Here is a 19,603-nt window from a genome sequence, read left to right on the forward strand (position 1 = left end):
AGCGACAATACGAGGAAAATATCAGGGCGCTCCAGGATTTGAACCGAGGCCTAGTCTCCTCCATATTGGTAAACTTCCGTACTGCCACCGAATCACACAGCTCTGGGCCCTTATTCTTGAAAAGAAACATATACGAAAAACTAGGGAAATACTATATTATACGTAACATATACTGTAGTATTTCCCTAGACTTTCATATACGTTTTTTTTTTCAACTGATGCTGGAGCCTTATAAGGCGTATTTGCCGCGTTTTGCGTAGCAACGTAACCAATTAGAAGCGATTTGCTATTGTGGTTCCGTGTCTTACTGATTACTGATCGGTTACGCGGTTACGCGATACGCGACAAATATGCCTTATAGGACTCCATCATGACTATAGATTTATAACGAATTCGATTGGACGCACTCAGTGCGCATTAATGCACATTAAAACCGTTGTATATAAAATGTGAAGATATGCTTATAAATAAACATAGACATCGATTAAAATACTCAATACATTTTATTGTACTATTAGATACAATATGTATTTTAATTTATAATTCGAAATATTTGCAATTTATTTTTATATTCAAATCAAGTTAGTGTACAACGGCTTTAATATGCACCAGTACGCATTAATTCTTCCAATCGAATTCGCCAATAGTATTTCTATGATCGTGGTCCAATTCATGCTGACAACGATTGTGAACATGGTTTGTCTTTGTTTAACATTTGGCTAATATAAGAATGAAATAATTTTTGTGAACGTGAATCGGATCGCTTAGATCGAGCATTCGAGACATGGGGGCAGTCCTCATGCTGGCTCAGGTGTGTTCTCTCTCGTTTCGCGCATGCACGAGAGAGAACGCACCTAAGCCGACTATGAGTGCGTCTTTTTCTAAATGAGGGCTACTCTTACTCTTTAAATTTCTAACAATGCTCGGTCTAGAGATACTATAGTTAGTATTCATAGTCGATTCTTATATTCAAGACCGTCTTAAGTTTTGTCTTGAGGTGTCACGAACCAATCAAAGGGTCGCATTAGAGTTTTAAGACATTACTTAAGATGGTCTTAAAATAAAAACTGACTATGAATACTGATCTATGAGCATGATGCTGATAGCTTATCTGTTGTGTCTATTTTCTGTAAATTTCTTAGGGCGCGTTTACACCTTGACAGAAAAACGGCTAATCAGAATTTGCGCTGGTAAGTAATACAAAAAGCCGAATTGTCGACCAACATGAGTTTTGATTGACTGTTGCTTCTTCACTTTCTACTTTTCCAACAAAGTGTGAACGTACCGTTACATTTCTTATAGACCTAACCAATCACATTTAATCACTCGGCGAGCAGGCTAGCAGCTTTGTCCGGCTTGAACGCACTCATTGGATGCATCCAGAAGCACGATCACTCACTGAACACTTAGTCAGCTTTTGCATCTGATTGATATATTCCATTAGATTTAAAAATAACATCAAACACTCAGTCAGCTTTTGTACACTCGCGGATAAAAATATCTTTAGTCCGGATCTACAATAGGAATTTTAGGCCTTAAGCCATAAAAAATTGATCAATTACAATTAAATGCGAGAAGAATAATGAACTGTGATTCGTTCATTTCTTATGGCTTAAGGTTTTGTAGATCCTGGTTTACACATTCAAGTGTAATCTCCCCGGTATACCTAATGCTATCATGTGCATTTCACTAACTTTAGGGCAAGCATTTAATTGGTTGTTCTGATTTATCCTGCCGCCATCATGCACAATGGAATATTTTGCATTCTTATATCATATATATATGGGCTTAAAGATTTTAACCTATTAGAAACCATGTGTCGTAGAATACAGTTTCTGATAAGTTGAAATTTTTATTCTCTGTTCCCTATTCTCTATTTTTTTTATTATGCACAGCTTCTAAGGAAGCGTTTATATTGGCCATAATTATATGCCGTATGCCGTAATTTGGAAAAATTGACCAATCACTTTCGAGTATTCTCTTCCTATAGTCGAATGAGAGGAGAATACTTGACTGTGATTAATCAATTCTTACAGATTACGACATACGGCATACGATTACGACCAATATAAACGCTCCCTAAAGGTTGGTGCAAGACAGCCAACGACATGATGAGCGCGTTCACCGAATTGAACAGTTGAGAAATACTTCTAAGTCAACCAGATGTAATAAAACCAGATGTAACCACGGAGTAATAAAAAGGAAATCAAACTCGAGGTCTGAAAGTGGGCTCGAAACATGTGTTTGTGGTGTCGGAAAACCCATAGAAAATCAGGCCAATATGATTTTAGTGCCATCACGCCTTGCGGGAAAAGTTGGAAGTATTGACTATCACAGGGAATCTATTCTGTATCTTAAAACGAGGTGAAAATTTTAAAAGTCAACGAATTTATTAGAATACTAATAATTTCATTGGTTAATACCTAGTAAATTTGCTCACTTTTGTAATTTTCACCTCGTTTCAAAATACAGAATTGAAGGTCGTACTATGGGTCATACTATGGGTCTGAGCACAAGAATTGTCATAACATTTACTTAAAGATTTAAGTTGTAGACGTAAGTAATGCACAAACTTTGGCGTATGACGTACGATTTATTGCCGTCTCTTTAGAGACACGGCAATAAGTTGTACGTCATACGTGAAAGCTTATGCGTTATTTATGTCTACAATTTAAGTCTAAGTAAATGTTACGACAATTCTTGTGCTTAGATCTTATGTATGCATATACATGCATACTACTACATACATACATATTGGGTCATCTAAAAAGTATCCGCGGTACTTTGTCACTAGATATATGACCATCAACACACATCTAGTGACAAAAAACCGCGGATACTTTTTAGATGACCCAGTATGTATAATACATATGTGTGACCTGTGATCACGTGACAGTTAATACTTTCAACTTTTACTACAAGGCGTGATGGCATTAATCACATCTGCCGAAGTTTTCCTACGCTGTGTTTCAAGCCCACTTTTTTGTGACCAGCCGCTTTGATCTCCTTCTTATTACTTCGTGAGATGCAATGCTTTTGGATGCATCTACTGGCTGCGTTCAGCGAACTCGACAATTGAATAAACGCTCACTGCTATTAATGTATTTTTTCAGATCTAAAATGCTGATTGGGTAATCTAAAAGAATACACCAATAATAGCGAGCGCTCATTCAACTATTGAATCCGCTGAATGCAACCAATCGCTTACTGAGCGCTCAGTGAGCTCTTTCATTTAATTGGTCTATATTTTAAGATCTAACAGAATATGCCAATTGATGAAAGCGCTTATTGAGCGTTTAATGAGCAGTGTTATTCTAAATGCACATTTGATTGGCATATTCTGTTAGATCAAAAAATATAGACCAAACAGGTGCAAGAGTTCACTGAATGCTCAGTGAGCAATTATAGTACTGATTGCATCGATTGGGAATGATGGATTGACTCGCGACTTAATAGGCCAATGGGAGCAGACATCGTAGCAAAGATTAGGAAAACAAATTTATGTGATCCACTTAGGTAAAAGATCCGCAGCGCGCGACGGTGATAGTGGTAATAAACGAGTCCATCCAGTACCGATAAAAAGGGCGAATTTCAGGCGGCAATGCACACGAATCGGTCGGCAACGACGGTAAGGTGCTTTGAGCCGCTCTGAGGTGCTCGGAACTGGCTGGTGGATATCGCGAGGCATGCCGCGCAGTAACTTTCACCCGTTGACCCGTTGGCGTACAAGGAAGCCGACGTAGCAGTAGAAAGGAAACGGTCTCCCGTACTGATCGCGGTCTCTTCCGAGTTCCGCTTTTCCGGAAGCGAGCGTCACGCGGACTTGTGCACCCGCAAAACAGCATAGAGCGGGGTCTGTATGGACTTTTCTTCGTCTCTCGCACAGGAGTCTCGGGTACGACGGCTACTGTGTATAACTGCGTCCGCATGCGTAATAATTGTCTCCTTACCCGACGGGCCGATCGAAATACATTGTCCGACCAGAGAGCACTCTCGGGGTACTCCGCGAAGGAAGGGATGTTGCTGTAATGGCCGCCGTGTCATTCATTTCAATGAAGGTGCCGAGCCAGTTTTGTGGTGCCACAATGGAGGATAGCTGCAGCCCCGCGTCTCAGAATCACAACGGCCAGCTGGCCGGCGGCGCAAACGTTTCTCTCACCAACAACAAGCATCAGGGCGGCAGTGACAATGGCAGCAACGGCGACGCCAAGGATCAGCGGCCGCAATACTCGATGCCTGGCATCCTGCACTTCATTCAACACGAATGGGCCCGCTTTGAGCTTGAGAGGTCACAGTGGGAATTGGACAGGGCAGAATTTCAGGTACGGGCCCCCGTAACGACTATGCGGATGGCGCGCGAACATGCGCTAGACAATCGTCCGCCTTATTGTCACCTTAGCTGTCATGTGATGGAAGGAGGCACATAAGGAAGTACAGAACGAACGATACTTGCATTGCTAACGCAGATGAAACGCATTAACAATGCAATAGAACGTGTTAACAATTAGCATTGTGAAGCTTCAGCATATATACTTATTGACATTAATGTTGTTTTTCGATTTGTCTTAACTCTGTCAAAAGCATAGCAAGTGTTTCTTTTCTTTTTTTTTTTTTTTGAAGCTACCCCAACTTTTTGATGTTTACACATAGAATATATGAGGAAGTTGTAAAAGTAACACTGTTGTTAATACCACATTGGTTTAACTTTTCCTGGTATTACACAGGCTAGGATAGCTTTTCTTCAGGGTGAAAGAAAAGGACAGGAAAATTTGAAGAACGACCTTGTGAGGAGAATAAAAATGTTAGAATATGCACTTAAACAAGAAAGGTAAATAAATAGCTAATATTTAATTATGGTAATATTATTGAATACATTGATGGCTGTATCATTTGCATCATTTGTATATGAATGATATTTTTTATTTTTGGAAATATTCCATTTAAATAGGAATATACTAAATTTTTGTAAAAAATCCTGTTTTTCAATAATGTCAATTTATGGTCAAAAAGATAAAATTAATTAATTTGTAAAAGAAAACATGTTTAACTTTCTGGAAGTTTTTTTTTTATAAAATTATTCATATATGAATAATATATATGAATAAATCGGCAGTCAATGTATTAAAGAGGAATTTAATAAATATTTTTGTTAGCATTAATGTTTAATTTTCATCTTTATATATAATATGTATATATACATTTTAATAAATAATATTGGTATGTATGTATATTATGTACAGGGTATCCAATAAAGGCTACAACAACATTTAAGGATAGATTTCTGAGATTTTGAGATAAAAATCTTAATACCAAAATATTGAGGCTATAATAGTTTTTGAATATTAGTTTTTGAATATAAGTATTTAAAGTTAGTAAATCATATCACCCAAGGTTTGTGCATTCATATATAATAGATAAATGCTAATAAAAAATACCAATCACACCTAAATGCATTAACTTTTAGGCGATGTGATTTGTTAACTTTAAATGCTTATAATTCAAAAATTACTACATTATTATTATTACTTAATATTATTACTTAATATTTTGGTATTAAAATTTTTGTCTCAAAATCTCAGGAATTTACCCTTAAACATTGATAGTCTTTATTGGATATTCTGTATATAAGTGTAAAAGAAATATTTCTTTATTTATTAAAAGAATACATCAATATATTATACTTTCATAAATTATGATTATTATGTTTACAATGTGAAATTAGATGAATTTGATTTGAATTTATTAAAGTTTCCATATACATACAATTAAGAGATACAAACATAAATATTATGCTGCAGAACTATCATTAGACTGATTGCGTCTATACTTTATAGTACATTTATTACAATGATCTTATAATGCTACTTTTTGTAATTTCTACAGAGCGAGGTATCATAAATTAAAATATGGTACCGACTTAGTAATGCAAGATGTCAAACCACCTCTTTATGAAGAAGGTACCTCGTGTAGTATCTCTGAAAGTGGTAGTGGTGGTGGTGGTGGAGGAGGAGGAGGAGGAGGAGGAGGAGGAGGAGGAGGAGGAGGAGGAGGAGGAGGAGGAGGAGGAGGAGGAGGAGGAGGAGATGGAGAAGCTTCATTTACTTCTGTCAGTAATGTTAGTTGGAGACAAGGTCGTCAACTTCTAAGGCAGTATGTATAAGAAATCTTTTAATTTTAGAGATATTTTAAAATTTGTAATTGCTTACTAATATTAATATTAATATTTTTGCATTTTTATTTTGTATTTAATTTTTGTAGAAAAAGACAAAAAAAGAAAATTAGTATCTAATTCATAAAAAGATATAAATGTTTTTTTTAGGTATTTGCAAGAGATTGGATATACTGACACAATAATAGATGTACGATCAAACAGAGTACGATCTTTGCTTGGCTTAAACAATAACACAGACACAGAAGAGATGAATACTCCAGCGTTAAATGGAAATGAAGGAGTAGCACAGGATAAACAAGAATATAATGAAAGTCTTTTACTTCGAGGAAAGCAACAGCGTCCTCCCAACAAAAAGGTAAAAATAAATATATTTATATTTTTTGAAGTTTGAAACAAAAAGGACTTGAATTATGTGAATGATAATTGGCAAATTGCATATCAAAATAAAAAATTTTTATGAAATTTGCAAATTATAATGAAAATTGAAAAAGTGATGATAATACCTTATATGTAATTTCTATATAAGAAATGTGATATTCCAATTCTAGCAGCAGCCATCTTCTATAGCAGAGGCAATGATATTAGATACGGAAGCGGCTGTTATAGCGAATTTCGAATTTTTGCGTCACACAGATATGGACATGGAAGAAGAGGAAGGAGACGTAGAAGACGAAATTTATGATGCAAATACAGATACCAAACCAAATAAAGTAAATTTCCACTATTACTTTATATATTTATTTTATATCATTTAATTTCGTCATATATTTATTTATGACATGTGTATTTTATCAATATGATTTTTTCAAAGAGTTTCTAGGGTAAAAATTCAGAATAGACGAGCATCCTCCAATGACCTTGACATATGTTGTCAAGGTTATGACCCTGAGTGACCTCCAACAAGTTTCAGCCGTCGGTCGCCTTTCGTTAAAAAGTTGTTAACAGTGAGGCAAACACAAAAAGTTCTGCTATATAAAACAAAAATTCTCTCTTTTAAAATAAAAAAAAGAAAGTCGCTTATTCTTATTTATTATTATTTCATATGTACTTTGAGTATTTCTTTTTTAACTTAAAGATACATATTTGTTTATGTAAACTCTACTCCTTTTTTCGACTTTTTATGCGAAGCGACTTTTTTTTTAATTTTAAAGCAAAGAATTTTTGTTTTATATAACAGAACTTTTTTCTTCATTGTTAATTATTAACAACTTTTTAAAACAGGAAATTTATTTTAAAGCAGAGAATTTTTGTTTTGTATAGCAAAATTTCTTTTTTGTCTCACTGTTAACAACTTTTTAAAGCAGGAAATTTATTTTAAAACAGAATTTTTATTTTATGTAGCAAAACTTTTTTTGTTAACAACTTTTTAACGAAAGGCAACCGATGGCTAAAACTTGTTGAAGATCATTCAGGGTCATGACCTTGATAATATATGTCAAGGTCACTGGGGGATGCCTAATCTGAATTTTTAGCGTTTTTAGGATCGTACATGTGAACACAACAAGAAAGAAAAGAAAGCTTTTAACGGTCGAACTGGACCTTAAATACTCAAATAATTCTATGCGAATTTATATATTATCTATGTAATTGTTTAAATTGCATACTGAATTGATTTTTTGATGATTTTCTTGAAACGCAAATCGATTGAACTACAGTAGTAATGTCACAAATTAAATTGCTTAGTAATTTACTGATTTGATGCTCATAATCATTTTATAAAGATCTTAATGTTGGATAACATATTAAAATCTGTAAATAAGCTTATTGCGAAAAATATTACCTCGACCGGGAAATTCGAATCTCTAGCATTCTGTCTTTAGATCTGAGCATTCCAAGTCTTTAGATCACCGAAGCGGATATATTATTTTTGTTTTTGTTTTGCAGGCATCTATTCCTCTTCTAGCGGAGGATGTTGATACAGATGCAGAGGCAGAAGAAGTGTTAAACGAATTAAACCTTCTCACAGAAATTGAAGAATCACCGCCTGGTTCTATTCATTTGGAAATGAATTCTTCAGAATGGAGTAAGTAGTATCCATAGTAATTTATACATTTTTTAGATGTTTCTATATTTCGAAATCTCTGTCACATACATCTGTCATAATACTCATAATACAGAATGTGCTAAAATTCGCAATTCATAATACTATAGCAAGAAAATTTTTGAAAAATTACATAAAAAGATTATTTGTAAATTTTTATTTTAGATAGTAATTTTTGAAATAGTAAGAATTTAAATATGGTCAGTTACAAACTATATTTAGATGGCCACCTGCCCATGAGTTTATTAATAAACCAGTGAATACTGGTGAATGTGCACTTCAGCACACTCAATGTTTATAAATGGTTATCTAAACGTAAAGTCTGTAATTGACATAGGTACTTAAACTTTTATATCTCAGAAAGTATTCCTTAAAATAAAAATTTATAAATAATTTTTTTATTTAATTTTAAAAATTTTTGTTATATTAGGTGTAGTAAAAATAATGGATTTCTTTTTACTACACCTAATATTTTGAATCATTAATTTTGGGATACCTCGTATGCTTGCAATGTAATATATTTATAATATTGTTACGGTTTACGATTTACCAATCTAATATCTTCCCTGAAGATGCAGCATTACATAGAGGATTGCAACCAGATCCGAGACGCCCAAATAAAGAAGGTGATTCAACATTGGAATTAGGAGAATTAGAACAATTATGTGTTAACAACGACGCAGAAATATCATATGATGTAAGTTACCATAATCCTTCCTATGTCGCACAAGATTTGATATGATTCATTTATGTTCGTAATGCCGTTGTTTTATCCAACAGATGGTTTCCACCACAAAAGAGACGTTCAGGAAAACATGGAATGCGAAATATACGTTACGATCGCACTTTGACGCTGTCAGGGCACTCGTCTTCCATCCCACAGATCCAGTCCTCATCACCGCGAGCGATGATCATACGTTGAAGTTGTGGAATCTTCATAAGACTGTACCAGCGAAAAAGTTCGTAAATTTCATAAGAATAATTGTTTAATTGTAATATCTTATTTTAAAGATATATGCTATACTTATACATATATTGTATTTATTATTATATCCTTTTTTATCTTCTTGTAGGTCAGCCTCGTTAGATGTAGAACCACTTTACACATTTAGATCACACACTGGTCCTGTATTGTGTCTGGCCATGTGCAGTATGGGCAATCGATGTTATAGCGGTGGTTTAGATGGCAATATTCATTGTTGGACGCTTCCATCAGCTAACATTGATCCGTACGACTCGTATGAACCAAGTGTCCTTAGTCATACATTAACAGGACACACGAATGCTGTTTGGGGCTTGAGCATGTATTTTCGTACCATGTTGTCGTTTAGTGCAGATGGAACTGTAAAATTGTGGGCCCCACAGACCCCACAACCTCTTCTCAATACGTATGTTTCAGAACAAGGTACGCAAACGTTATCTAACATTTTAAACAACAATGTGCTATTAGATCATGATTAGCAAGTAGCAAATTGTGTTAAATTATGTTAAATTATAATATGGGACTTGTGTCTCGAATTCGCACAGCTTTATCTAGCAAATATTGATCAAATGTAAGTTCCTCTCTGTGTTGTACATTTTTAAGTGATTATTTGTCATAATAGTTTCTTTTTTCTTCTTTTATAGATGGTATACCGACTTCGGTTGATTTTATCAGGGACGATCCGCACAAGTTGGTCGTAGCTTATGAAGGAGCTTGCGTGGTATTTGATACTGAAACCGGCGCGATCGTGGCGCGACTCGAGGCGAACGAGACGAAAGGCGTGAATCGCGTAGTAGCACATCCTACGTTACCGCTCGTTGTAGCCGCACATGAAGATCGGCACATTCGATTTTATGATCACCGATCAGCTACTCTTGCTCATGCAATGGTAGCGCATTTAGACGCAGTTACTAGTCTCGCTGTAGATCCTCATGGTTTATATTTACTTTCAGGAAGTAAGTAAGAGAGAAAACGTATCTTGATTAATTTTATCGCAATAATTTCATAGCACAAAACTGTCAATCAAAATATAAATCTTAAAAATATCTTAAAAATAAAAAATATATACATTTTAAAAAGTATTTTAATGTACTTTTTATTTATTATTGCGTAGGTCACGATTGCAGTATAAGATTATGGAACATGGACAACAAGACTTGTGTTCAGGAAATAACAGCACATCGGAAGAAATTTGACGAAAGCATTCTGGATGTAGCGTTCCACCCATCACGACCGTTTATAGCGAGCGCCGGCGCCGACGCTCTCGCCAAAGTGTTTGTGTGAAATGTGTAAAATCCAAGATACACTCGCTACATCAAAATAATTTCTACTATTACATCAAATCGAGCAGTTTTTGTACTCGTATTCATTTTAGATAGCCTTATAACTTTATGTGTCACACCGTACATACGAAATACACACACACACACACACACACACACACACACACACACACTTCCGATATATTTCCGTTGTAACTTTGATTGTTCTACCATTTTCGAGGTATCGATTTATAATATAAAGAAATCAAATCGCTCGTGTAGTTATTCATAAAGAAAATGAAAAGAAATTATCAATAACTCTTGTCTGAGACACAGTTATGGGGGAAAAATAATTTTAAATGATATAAATGCTGCTTGTTGATGTTCGATCATCATAAAGTAGCTGATAATTATTTGGAATAGCGGGGAGGGGTATCATGTAGAATATTAGCCGATATAGTCCTGATAATTAGAGGAACCAGCCCCTTACCCACAGAATCCAGGAAGTACACTGCCGCGGTAGCGTAATATTTATCCTTATGTTAACTATTTATTACCAATATCGCCGTTACTGTTGCACAGCTACTGGGGATTAATACAATCGTAATAATCGACTATACAGTTGCCCTAAATGAATAAAAAAGTATATATATATATATGCATAATTAGTCTCCCATTACACATAATTTTTTCCTGCTGCCTTATATATTCATCGAGGCTAGCACATAGTAATGATAATGATGATAATAATAATAATCGTAAGCTAAATAGACGTAATATTAATAACAATAAATTATAATTGTGTGTTTCTCTCTCTGTAATATATTGTATTTAAAAATAGATAACTGTGTAACGTATTATAATGAACATTTTTTAATTAAAATCTCATTCCACATTATTTTCTTATTTTACATTCCCAAATCTTAATCGTCCTGAAGCCTCTTTCCCTCGCTCATAGGCGAGTAAATCCATTTTCCATTATTGTAGTAAACGAACGGGTCATCGCAGCGATCGATCATGTTTCTCGAATGATAAAAATTTCATGCGATATGATCTTTTTTTTTTCGGTGCGGAAAAATGGCACGTAAAATTGGAGGGGGGAAGGGGGGCGCGTCTCTTAATATTATATCAGGGGAGGAAGAGGATAATCCTTATGAATGGTTTTCTTTAATGAGCGCGAAATAAACTGGAGTATGAATTTGTAGAATTATTTTCCCATTATTCTCGGGACAGAAGAACAATTCTATAAATTTACTTCACTCACCTTTCACTTTCCCATTTTGCGCATAATACCATCTTTCAGCGTACACATCGCGATTATTGCTATTTCAAAGAGAGAGACAAAAAAAGAAAGCACTCTTCCATTCAAGCACGATCGCGCTAATCAGCTGAAGCTGAATCGAGCTGAATACGATCAGCCATAAAATACAGATCGCGGGCGATCTCATGATTTCCCGTGATCCGACCGAACTGAGAACCGAGAACACAAATCAAATTGAGAGCCGTCGATGATCCCGAGAGAAATGACAAAGTTTTCCGTAGACGCGTGCACGCTGTGCCAGGCATGAGAGCTGGGTGCTTACTTCAAGTTCCTCGAGTGATTTGTTGTTCCACGCGCCTCGTAAGTTAAGTCCTCTCTGCAGTCTCGTCCTTCCATTTGCTTACGGAGGAAGTTCAGAGGAAGATAAGATTAATGAAACGACACGAGATTCTTGCTAGGAATCGTCGACAATCAAAAAATAAAATCATCTGATCCATCAAATTCTCAGACAGGTTATGTGAGACTCGTGCGAGTTTATCACTCGGAGACGCGCACTTCGAGACGTACGTTCGCGAATTATGGTACGTCCCGGTCCTTCGTGAGCGTCCCGGTGGCCTAACGATGGAACGGAACGGTGCTAGAGAAATGGAGGAGCGCCGATGCATTCGAGATACTGGAAGAGCCCTGAAGAAGTACGGAAGCACAGCCAAACATATGACGCGGACCGAGAGCTTGGTGAAGCATACAGTGTGCCCTACGGATACCCTCCAAGGAATAGCCCTTAAATACGGAGTTACGGTATGGTTCATCCATGTGCATTGTTTTCTCATTTATTTATCTTAATATGTTACGTTCATTTGCTACAACAATGACACAATTCTAAAACTACATATCATTATTTAGTTGCTTGTAGAAAAAGAATGAGAATGAAACGTTGTTATATTATAAATGAACAATGTATCTTTTGTAAAAGAATCCCATAGAAAATAAAGTTAGAAATGCTTAATACTTTTAAGGCTTCCACTTATACTTTCTATATAGAAGCTATGTGTTTCATGGGTTGTCTCTGTGTCCATATTTATTCTTGGAATAGATATGGACATAGAGACAACATTAGAGATACTTGTAATAAATCTCATAGCAATAAGATTATTTACATTATATATATATTATATTAGATTAGTGCATATTAAAAGCTGTTATACATGAAATTAGTAAACTTACAAACATAAAAGCATACAAACATTTTAAACGATTAAATATCTAATAATGATATTGTATATTTAACAGAATATACATATTTTATTTTATTCTTAAAATTTATTAAATTGTACTACATTTAGATACTTTATAAATCTGCTTTGACAAAAATTAGCATTCTTCCTCTTATTTGTGTTTAAACATTTCTTAATCTATTTCACCTAATGTAATTTATATAAAACCTTTAATATAAATGGATACACTTGCATTCCATTGATTTATGAAATAAGTGAGAAAGAAAAAAATCTACAAGAAAAAAAGAAGTCGCATAATACAGAGTATAACTTTTTTAATTGAACAGAAACTCAATGCATAAGTATTAATTAACATTTGTAATAAAACTTTAGGAAATTCATTTTAGAAAATCTTATTAGAGCAAAAACCTGAGTCTTGATTACTGTCCAAATTTGTTCATTATATTGTCAATGAATTCATCTAGTGTCAATTAGCGCTTGAATTTATATAATAAATTCTTTTGCATCCCCTGCAAATAATTCTGCCGACACCCATAGACACTTCATATTAACATTTTTTTAAATGTACTAATCTATATATTATAATGTGAGTGATCAAATTCACTGAAACGATTGCATTGAGAATTATAATAAATAGTACAAAATTTAGATTACTTCCGTCTCACCTTTCGTAATTCTATTGAGTTTTAAACTTCATTGAGAAATAAAATATTTAAAGAAAAAATATATATGTTATATTTTTTCCAATATATATATTACAGTTTTTATTTTATTGATTTGCTTGGAGATAATATTTTAATCAATACTTCATTTGCTCCAGATAAAAAATGTCTCTAATGTAAGATTAACGTTTCTAATTCTTACAGACAGAACAAATAAGAAGGATTAATAGATTATGGGCATCGGATAGTTTATTTTTACGGGAACATTTACTTATTCCTGTCAGCACAGACAGTCCCGCCTCTATGTGCAACGACGAATCGGCAGCTTCTGAGGAGCATGATGTCCCTCCAAATGTAAGTAAAGTTTCATGCTCAATAATTGTCACTTTATCCCTTGATACATATGTTTTATGAATATGTTGCATTTCATAGGTATCTAGTCCTTCTTCGATATCGTCATCTATTGACGATGAAGGTTCAGTTAATGATTTCTTAGCTAAGATGGACAGCTCGATAGCCAATGCCAAGAGAGACGTCAAACGCACTCAAGGGAATAGTGAGTAAGTTATTTTTTATGCCTTATATACATTCGATGAAACTTATATATTTTTTAACATATGTTTTATACAAAAAGTGATGATTTAATAAAAATATGAAAGGCGAGCTTATAGAAAATAAAAATTTCTCTCGAAGATCGGTATTCATAGTTCTTATATTTAAGACTATCTACAGTTTTAAGATGTAATAAGCCAACCACAAGCCGGTATTCATAGTTCGTTCTTACTTTAAGACTGTCTTAATTAAGATATTAAGGTAATAACTCTTTAAATTCTAAATAATATCTTTATGTCTGTAAATTATTTTTACAGATTTTGCACTGACGGTAATGATGTTTACGTACAACGACGGCGTGGGTCTGCTAAATTGCGAAACTCATTTCCCACCACATCGAATACCTACTCAACGTCCTCCTCTGACTCCATCAGACCAATGTCCTCTAGTGATATGCATAACTTTCCAACTGCTGTAGTTATGACGCAAGGAAGAAAAGTAAAGACTTCTTTGCAAAGACTCGAACAGCAGCAAGATGAGATGTTCCAGTTGTAGCGTCTAAGTTTCATTGGGCTGTAATATCCTGTGTGTCGATTGTTATTAAAAAGCTTGTAGGAAAGGATGTACTGTATATCAATGCGCGAATAGGAAGTTGCTTTTCATGTCTGACGTTGGTTGATCCAATATCACTATATTACATATATAGTTTAATTTAATTAAATTGCATTGCGCTTTTTTTACATTGAAATATCATTCACGTATCCCCTAGTTGATCTAAGCAATATTCTTGTATAATAATGATTGCACTATCGCCATATTCCGGTTTTACGACTTCTTCATCGTAATGATATCGTGAATGGATCAACTGACTTTTATATATACGTAGTGCTGAACTGTTTTACATAACATTGCTTAATGGACCATATGTGCCTTGAATATAAAACTGCGTTATATGAGAGTCCCATTCATGCTTCATTTTTGTCTGATTAAGTTATATAAAAATTTATATATATTTCTTTTCGAATATTTTATTTTATTTTATTCTTTTTTTTCGTTAAGTTTATGATGAATTACTTGAAAATTTGGCAAAAACCAAAAACAAATTAAAAAAAATTAATTATGTAGTGAAAATGAATAGTGCAAAACTATATATGAATAAAATATAAAATCTATTTATTTGAAACGCGACTTATTAAACTAATTGTTACACTTGTTAATAAAAATATATTTTATTTTGTCTCTTAGCAAACCCTACTATAAAAATTTTTTTCACAAGTGATAAAAAATATCATGTATACAATATTTTTCTAATATTAAATATATATAAATGTTGTCATTGTTTACAAGAATCCTAATAAAAATTATTATATCTTAAATTAAAGAAAAGAACAAAATACATCTATTATTAAAACATGGATTAATTCTTTCAATTAATTCTTAGCTGGACTAAGCTTTCTTTGACTAATATTGAATTCATTGTGAAGTGTGATATTACTACAGCACATTTTAAATAACATCTAATGAATTTGAATGTTCATTATAATCATCACAAAAAATCAGCGAATTTTTTACAAAATATATATATTATAATACAAAAAGTCACAGAGATCCAAAGAAACTAAAAAGAATTCACATTTTAAAGTAACGTTACAAATAATATTATTTAATGTCGCAAAGTGATGATTAAAACTAGAAATTATAGTAACAGGAACTTAATTTATAACAACGCTTCCATCTAAACACAATTACACATTGATATACATTGTACATCAAATCTATATATTCAAATTTTATACATAATCTAAAGAAATCCTGTATTTTACACTGTACATACAGTAAATAGCAGCACTGGTTGATAATGTTGTCTATAGTTAATATATCATGCAATATCATTGCATTTGAAAAAATATATTAAAATGTTATATAAATTGAGATCTCTGCATCCTCGCCAATATATATATATATATATATATATATATATATATATATATATATATATATATATATAGACACAATATACATAAGTTGGAAAAGCTGTAACTAAATGTAAATATGAATTAAATAAAAAAGATAAAAAGATATAAGTAAAAATTAAGATAGAAGTTTATATATGACTATATTTAGTAGATTGTGTCATTATTCATCACATAAACATAGTAAAAAATTAATTTATATATTAATCAAAATAAGTTATTATATGATTTATTTTACATAATATAAAAAAAAAAGATTTCTGCAAAAATATATTTTCCACGATTTCGCAAGCGTTATTTATGATGATAGTTCTTACAAATATATATTATAATATGTACACACGAAACAAAAAATGTATACATATATAGAGAGAAAGTTCTGTCTGGTTATTATTTTAAACTTTCGTATAATATGTCTACTTTAGAGTTAACTATCCTTATGGATGGCTTCACATATTTATCGCAGTAACATTTGAGCTCATTCACAAAGTTGAAAGATCCTAAACGATTGTTGCAGTATGGACAATATAATTTTCCCTTAGTCCAAGATTCCTAAAAAAAAATAATTATCTTGATTCATATATACATGTATTTTTAAAATTTTGATAAAGAAGGTATACTTGATTGATAGCATCCATAATCCAATTTGGTGCATTCTCGGGAATCATATATGAGCAGCAATCGGATTCATCCGCTTGACATCCTACATCCATTTGTTGTTTTACCTCATAATGTGCATTAAACAAAATAAAATCATCCTTGAAAAGCGATTTACAACAATGCTTGCATCTTACTTCCATTATACAAAGACAGCGATACGAAGAATATCTGAAGAATTATTGTTATTATTATCGATTTCATTGAAAGTGATTGATGAGAATGTTATAAAATGTCAGATAAAAATAAAAAAATAAAATGATAAAAAACTGATAGTTACCAAAGTTCATAAAGTATGTTAATAACTCCGCTATATATAATTATTCTTTTATAATGAATTTTTTAATAATATATATTATGATCAGAATATATGTTCCTCGAAGTTACACTTCATATACAATTAAAGTAAAAAAGAAAGAAATACAAAATCGCAGAAAACATCTAAATCAAAGCCTATGAACTTGTATTTAAGTTGCAATAGAAACATAACCTAAACTAACCTATATACCTTAGTATAGGCACATAGCTATATGTATCTAATATTGACACATTATGCACTATGCACTGTTTGCAAGAAAAATTATGTTATTTATCATTTAGAAGGAAAATTTTTTTATACATTTCACATAGAACGACAAAAAATATTATAGTTATACATAAAAATATAATTTTTTTATCTTAATAGGATAGGAAATAATTTGATAGACAATTTTAGTAAACAAATTTATCATGTATTGCGTGTCTCACTATCGCTGATATCAACGTGAAAAGAAATCCACTATATACTTATTTTCTTTAATTAAAAGTTTGCGGAATACAAGCGGTGAAAATACATGCCTCATGTCCATTTTTACTAATATAGATTAACTTTCATTCAATTCAACTTGTTTTAGATTTTTTCTAGTTTTATCCTGGTGAAAATTTTTCTCATAATTTTTATACAAACTCGAATACTTTTCAGAAATATTGAGAAAGTCTGTATCTCTTCTTAGAATTTATCATATAAAATATAGATTCTAAGAATTTTGAAATATTCTTATTTCATTCTGTAATTTCTGAAGAAGTATTTAAAAATTTTTAGATTTGATAAGATTTTATTAAAAGTTGTAAAAGGAGAAATATTAGAATATTTCAGAATTTACATATATGAAAAATTTTAAAAAAAGATACTTTTTCAGCATTTTGAAAAGTGTTTCTAGAAGCTAAAAATTTCTATAAAAATTCTGAAAAATTAAATGAAATATTCTGAGAATTTTCACTAGAATAAGGATTACAAAAAAATAAAATGTGAGAGAAACCAAGATTAAAGTTAATCTACATTGATAGAAATAATTGTTACAATCTTAAATTTAAAGATACAATATATTTTAATCATTAAAACGATATATACGATATCACAGATATCGTTTGCACACATTTACGTAATGGATACATTCAATCTTCGCCAGCTGGTATTGCATCTTCTAACCTTTTAACAAATTTCACACGTAATTCGGTCAAATTGTCGTTCTTAAGCTGATCCTGAATAAACCAGCAGACGATTTCCATTTGCACCATTTCACAGGCTCCTCTGAGCACGCCAGGCAATATATTACAATACTTGAGATTCGAATAATTATCCGGTAATTCCACGAATTCTGTTAGTGGATTCGTTTCGAAGCATAGAGAGAATTCGTCACCAGCCGGGCTCCAATTCGTAATCGATGGCATTATACCTAGGAATATCTTGAAGCCACTCTGAATCTTCTCCGCCGTATCTCTGAAATCATAGCATCGGCCGGAGCCAGTCCTTGCAAGAAAATCCTCTATCAATCGTATTCCAATGTTATAACCCATTCTTTCCAGTTGTTTGTTAACGTCCTCTACGTTTTCATAGTCCTGGAGCAACTGAGCCACAATCGAACCATAAGTTAGGGTGAACAATTCAGAGTTCTGTAACAAAAAAAGATGAAAAAAGTAAATCAATTTAATCCTTTGTACATTGTAGTAAATTAAAAAAAAGATCTCAAAAAAGATATCGTTATAAATTTGAGTAATTTAAAAAATTACGAATTTATAATTTTGACTGTTTGATAGTTGTAATGTTGTAATGTAAAGATATATCCTAATATGCCGGGTCTACAATGAGTCTGTAGTCGGAAGTTTTAATCGGTGAATTTGGCCAATCAGCGTTAGTTATACACGTTGATTATTGGGCAACTTCACCGATTAAGTTTAAAACTTCCGACTACAGACTCAATGTAGACGCGACAATAGTCTAAAAGATATATGAAAAAGAACACATGACAGACCATAACCTCAAGACTCCATTCAATACTAATCTTGTATTCGAAATGAATAAGAATTTTTTAAGCAGATTATTAACGGCGAACCGATATCACATAATAAATATTTCATATAAAATAGTGCAACACTTGCCACTTTCTTTGCATCAAGTTTTGTTCCTGTTCGTGACATGTTGATAATTGATTATCTTCTTCTTGCTTAATTGCTTAATAGTTCCTGTCAGAGCTGTCGGAACTGCCTCCTGTTGAAAATCGGAGACAATACGGCCAGACTTTATCCATGTAGAGGTCGCAGCTCGCAGCAAAACTGTGGCAGGTGACTATCGTGAGAACGAAAACTCCGAATTGGGATCTCACCAACTCCGATTAACCTAATCGGTCGATCAATTGTGATTAGTCAATTCTTCTGAACAGCAAATGCGATTGGTTAGTTCCAAACGAGCTTGAGTTTCAGGATCAGGACAGTTAAAAATAACGTGGAGAAAGTCTTAACATTGATGACTACACGTGTAGCTAAGGTC

The 19,603-nt window shown here is 32.9% G+C and overlaps 4 protein-coding genes and 1 long non-coding RNA gene across 8 annotated transcripts; 2 read left to right on the plus strand and 3 right to left on the minus strand.

The window, feature by feature from the left end:
- Positions 1 to 3,420: 3,420 nt before the first annotated feature.
- Positions 3,421 to 11,355, plus strand: Cka (Connector of kinase to AP-1). Of its 2 annotated transcripts, none has more exons than XM_087403580.1 (11): positions 3,421 to 4,322; positions 4,725 to 4,828; positions 5,884 to 6,150; positions 6,320 to 6,527; positions 6,724 to 6,882; positions 8,057 to 8,195; positions 8,786 to 8,910; positions 8,994 to 9,172; positions 9,287 to 9,618; positions 9,840 to 10,151; positions 10,310 to 11,355. In XM_087403580.1, the coding sequence occupies exons 1-11, from the start codon at positions 4,029 to 4,031 to the stop codon at positions 10,477 to 10,479; spliced, it is 2,289 nt and encodes a 762-aa protein (XP_087259706.1). In that variant the 5' UTR covers positions 3,421 to 4,028; the 3' UTR covers positions 10,480 to 11,355. The 2 variants fall into 2 exon arrangements, with proteins under 2 accessions (XP_087259706.1, XP_087259705.1); XM_087403579.1 differs by having other exon boundaries at positions 3,422 to 4,322; positions 6,721 to 6,882.
- Positions 9,818 to 10,375, minus strand: LOC147910675 (uncharacterized). The gene is made up of 2 exons (XR_015544282.1): positions 10,289 to 10,375; positions 9,818 to 10,211 (listed from the first exon to the last, which is right to left on the minus strand). It is a non-coding gene; the product is annotated as an uncharacterized LOC147910675 (long non-coding RNA).
- A 202-nt stretch (positions 11,356 to 11,557) lies between the features above and the next one.
- On the plus strand, positions 11,558 to 15,578 carry red (LysM peptidoglycan-binding domain-containing protein red). Of its 3 annotated transcripts, none has more exons than XM_087403581.1 (5): positions 11,558 to 12,078; positions 12,227 to 12,516; positions 13,820 to 13,969; positions 14,048 to 14,171; positions 14,485 to 15,578. In XM_087403581.1, the coding sequence occupies exons 2-5, from the start codon at positions 12,340 to 12,342 to the stop codon at positions 14,643 to 14,645; spliced, it is 612 nt and encodes a 203-aa protein (XP_087259707.1). In that variant the 5' UTR covers positions 11,558 to 12,078; positions 12,227 to 12,339; the 3' UTR covers positions 14,646 to 15,578. The 3 variants fall into 3 exon arrangements, with proteins under 3 accessions (XP_087259707.1, XP_011061022.1, XP_011061097.1); XM_011062720.2 differs by having other exon boundaries at positions 11,563 to 12,078; positions 14,048 to 14,175; XM_011062795.2 differs by having other exon boundaries at positions 11,563 to 12,078; positions 12,231 to 12,516; positions 14,048 to 14,175.
- A 928-nt stretch (positions 15,579 to 16,506) lies between these two features.
- Positions 16,507 to 17,387, minus strand: LOC105149807 (E3 ubiquitin-protein ligase RNF180-like). Its single transcript, XM_011062522.2, has 3 exons — positions 17,078 to 17,387; positions 16,761 to 16,968; positions 16,507 to 16,692 (listed from the first exon to the last, which is right to left on the minus strand). Exons 2-3 carry the CDS (start codon positions 16,938 to 16,940, stop codon positions 16,531 to 16,533), a joined length of 342 nt encoding a protein of 113 aa, XP_011060824.1. The 5' UTR covers positions 16,941 to 16,968; positions 17,078 to 17,387; the 3' UTR covers positions 16,507 to 16,530.
- Positions 17,388 to 17,506: 119 nt separating this feature from the next.
- Bet3 (blocked early in transport 3) lies at positions 17,507 to 19,418 on the minus strand. Its single transcript, XM_011062408.2, has 2 exons — positions 19,216 to 19,418; positions 17,507 to 18,729 (listed from the first exon to the last, which is right to left on the minus strand). Exons 1-2 carry the CDS (start codon positions 19,252 to 19,254, stop codon positions 18,232 to 18,234), a joined length of 537 nt encoding a protein of 178 aa, XP_011060710.1. The 5' UTR covers positions 19,255 to 19,418; the 3' UTR covers positions 17,507 to 18,231.
- Between the last annotated feature and the right edge of the window lie 185 nt (positions 19,419 to 19,603).

Source organism: Acromyrmex echinatior, chromosome 2, assembly GCF_024713525.1.
Source record: "Acromyrmex echinatior isolate Ae372 chromosome 2, ASM2471352v2, whole genome shotgun sequence".
Lineage (NCBI taxonomy): Eukaryota > Metazoa > Arthropoda > Insecta > Hymenoptera > Formicidae > Acromyrmex > Acromyrmex echinatior.

Excerpts from the sequence above, each read along its gene's own strand:
- Bet3 (XM_011062408.2), bottom strand. The coding sequence starts at position 19,254 with ATGTCACGAACAGGAACAAAACTTGATGCAAAGAAAGTG. Across the intron at positions 18,730-19,215 it reads AACTTGATGCAAAGAAAGTG|AACTCTGAATTGTTCACCCT; the intron begins GCAAGTGTTGCA and ends TTTTTGTTACAG.
- Cka (XM_087403579.1), top strand. The coding sequence starts at position 4,029 with ATGGCCGCCGTGTCATTCATTTCAATGAAGGTGCCGAGCCAGTTTTGT. Across the intron at positions 4,323-4,724 it reads TGGACAGGGCAGAATTTCAG|GCTAGGATAGCTTTTCTTCA; the intron begins GTACGGGCCCCC and ends GGTATTACACAG. Across the intron at positions 9,619-9,839 it reads TACGTATGTTTCAGAACAAG|ATGGTATACCGACTTCGGTT; the intron begins GTACGCAAACGT and ends CTTCTTTTATAG.
- LOC105149807 (XM_011062522.2), bottom strand. The coding sequence starts at position 16,940 with ATGGAAGTAAGATGCAAGCATTGTTGTAAATCGCTTTTCAAGGATGAT. Across the intron at positions 16,693-16,760 it reads TTATGGATGCTATCAATCAA|GAATCTTGGACTAAGGGAAA; the intron begins GTATACCTTCTT and ends ATTTTTTTTTAG.
- red (XM_011062720.2), top strand. The coding sequence starts at position 12,340 with ATGGAACGGAACGGTGCTAGAGAAATGGAGGAGCGCCGATGCATTCGA. Across the intron at positions 13,970-14,047 it reads AGCATGATGTCCCTCCAAAT|GTATCTAGTCCTTCTTCGAT; the intron begins GTAAGTAAAGTT and ends TGCATTTCATAG. Across the intron at positions 14,176-14,484 it reads CGCACTCAAGGGAATAGTGA|ATTTTGCACTGACGGTAATG; the intron begins GTAAGTTATTTT and ends TTATTTTTACAG.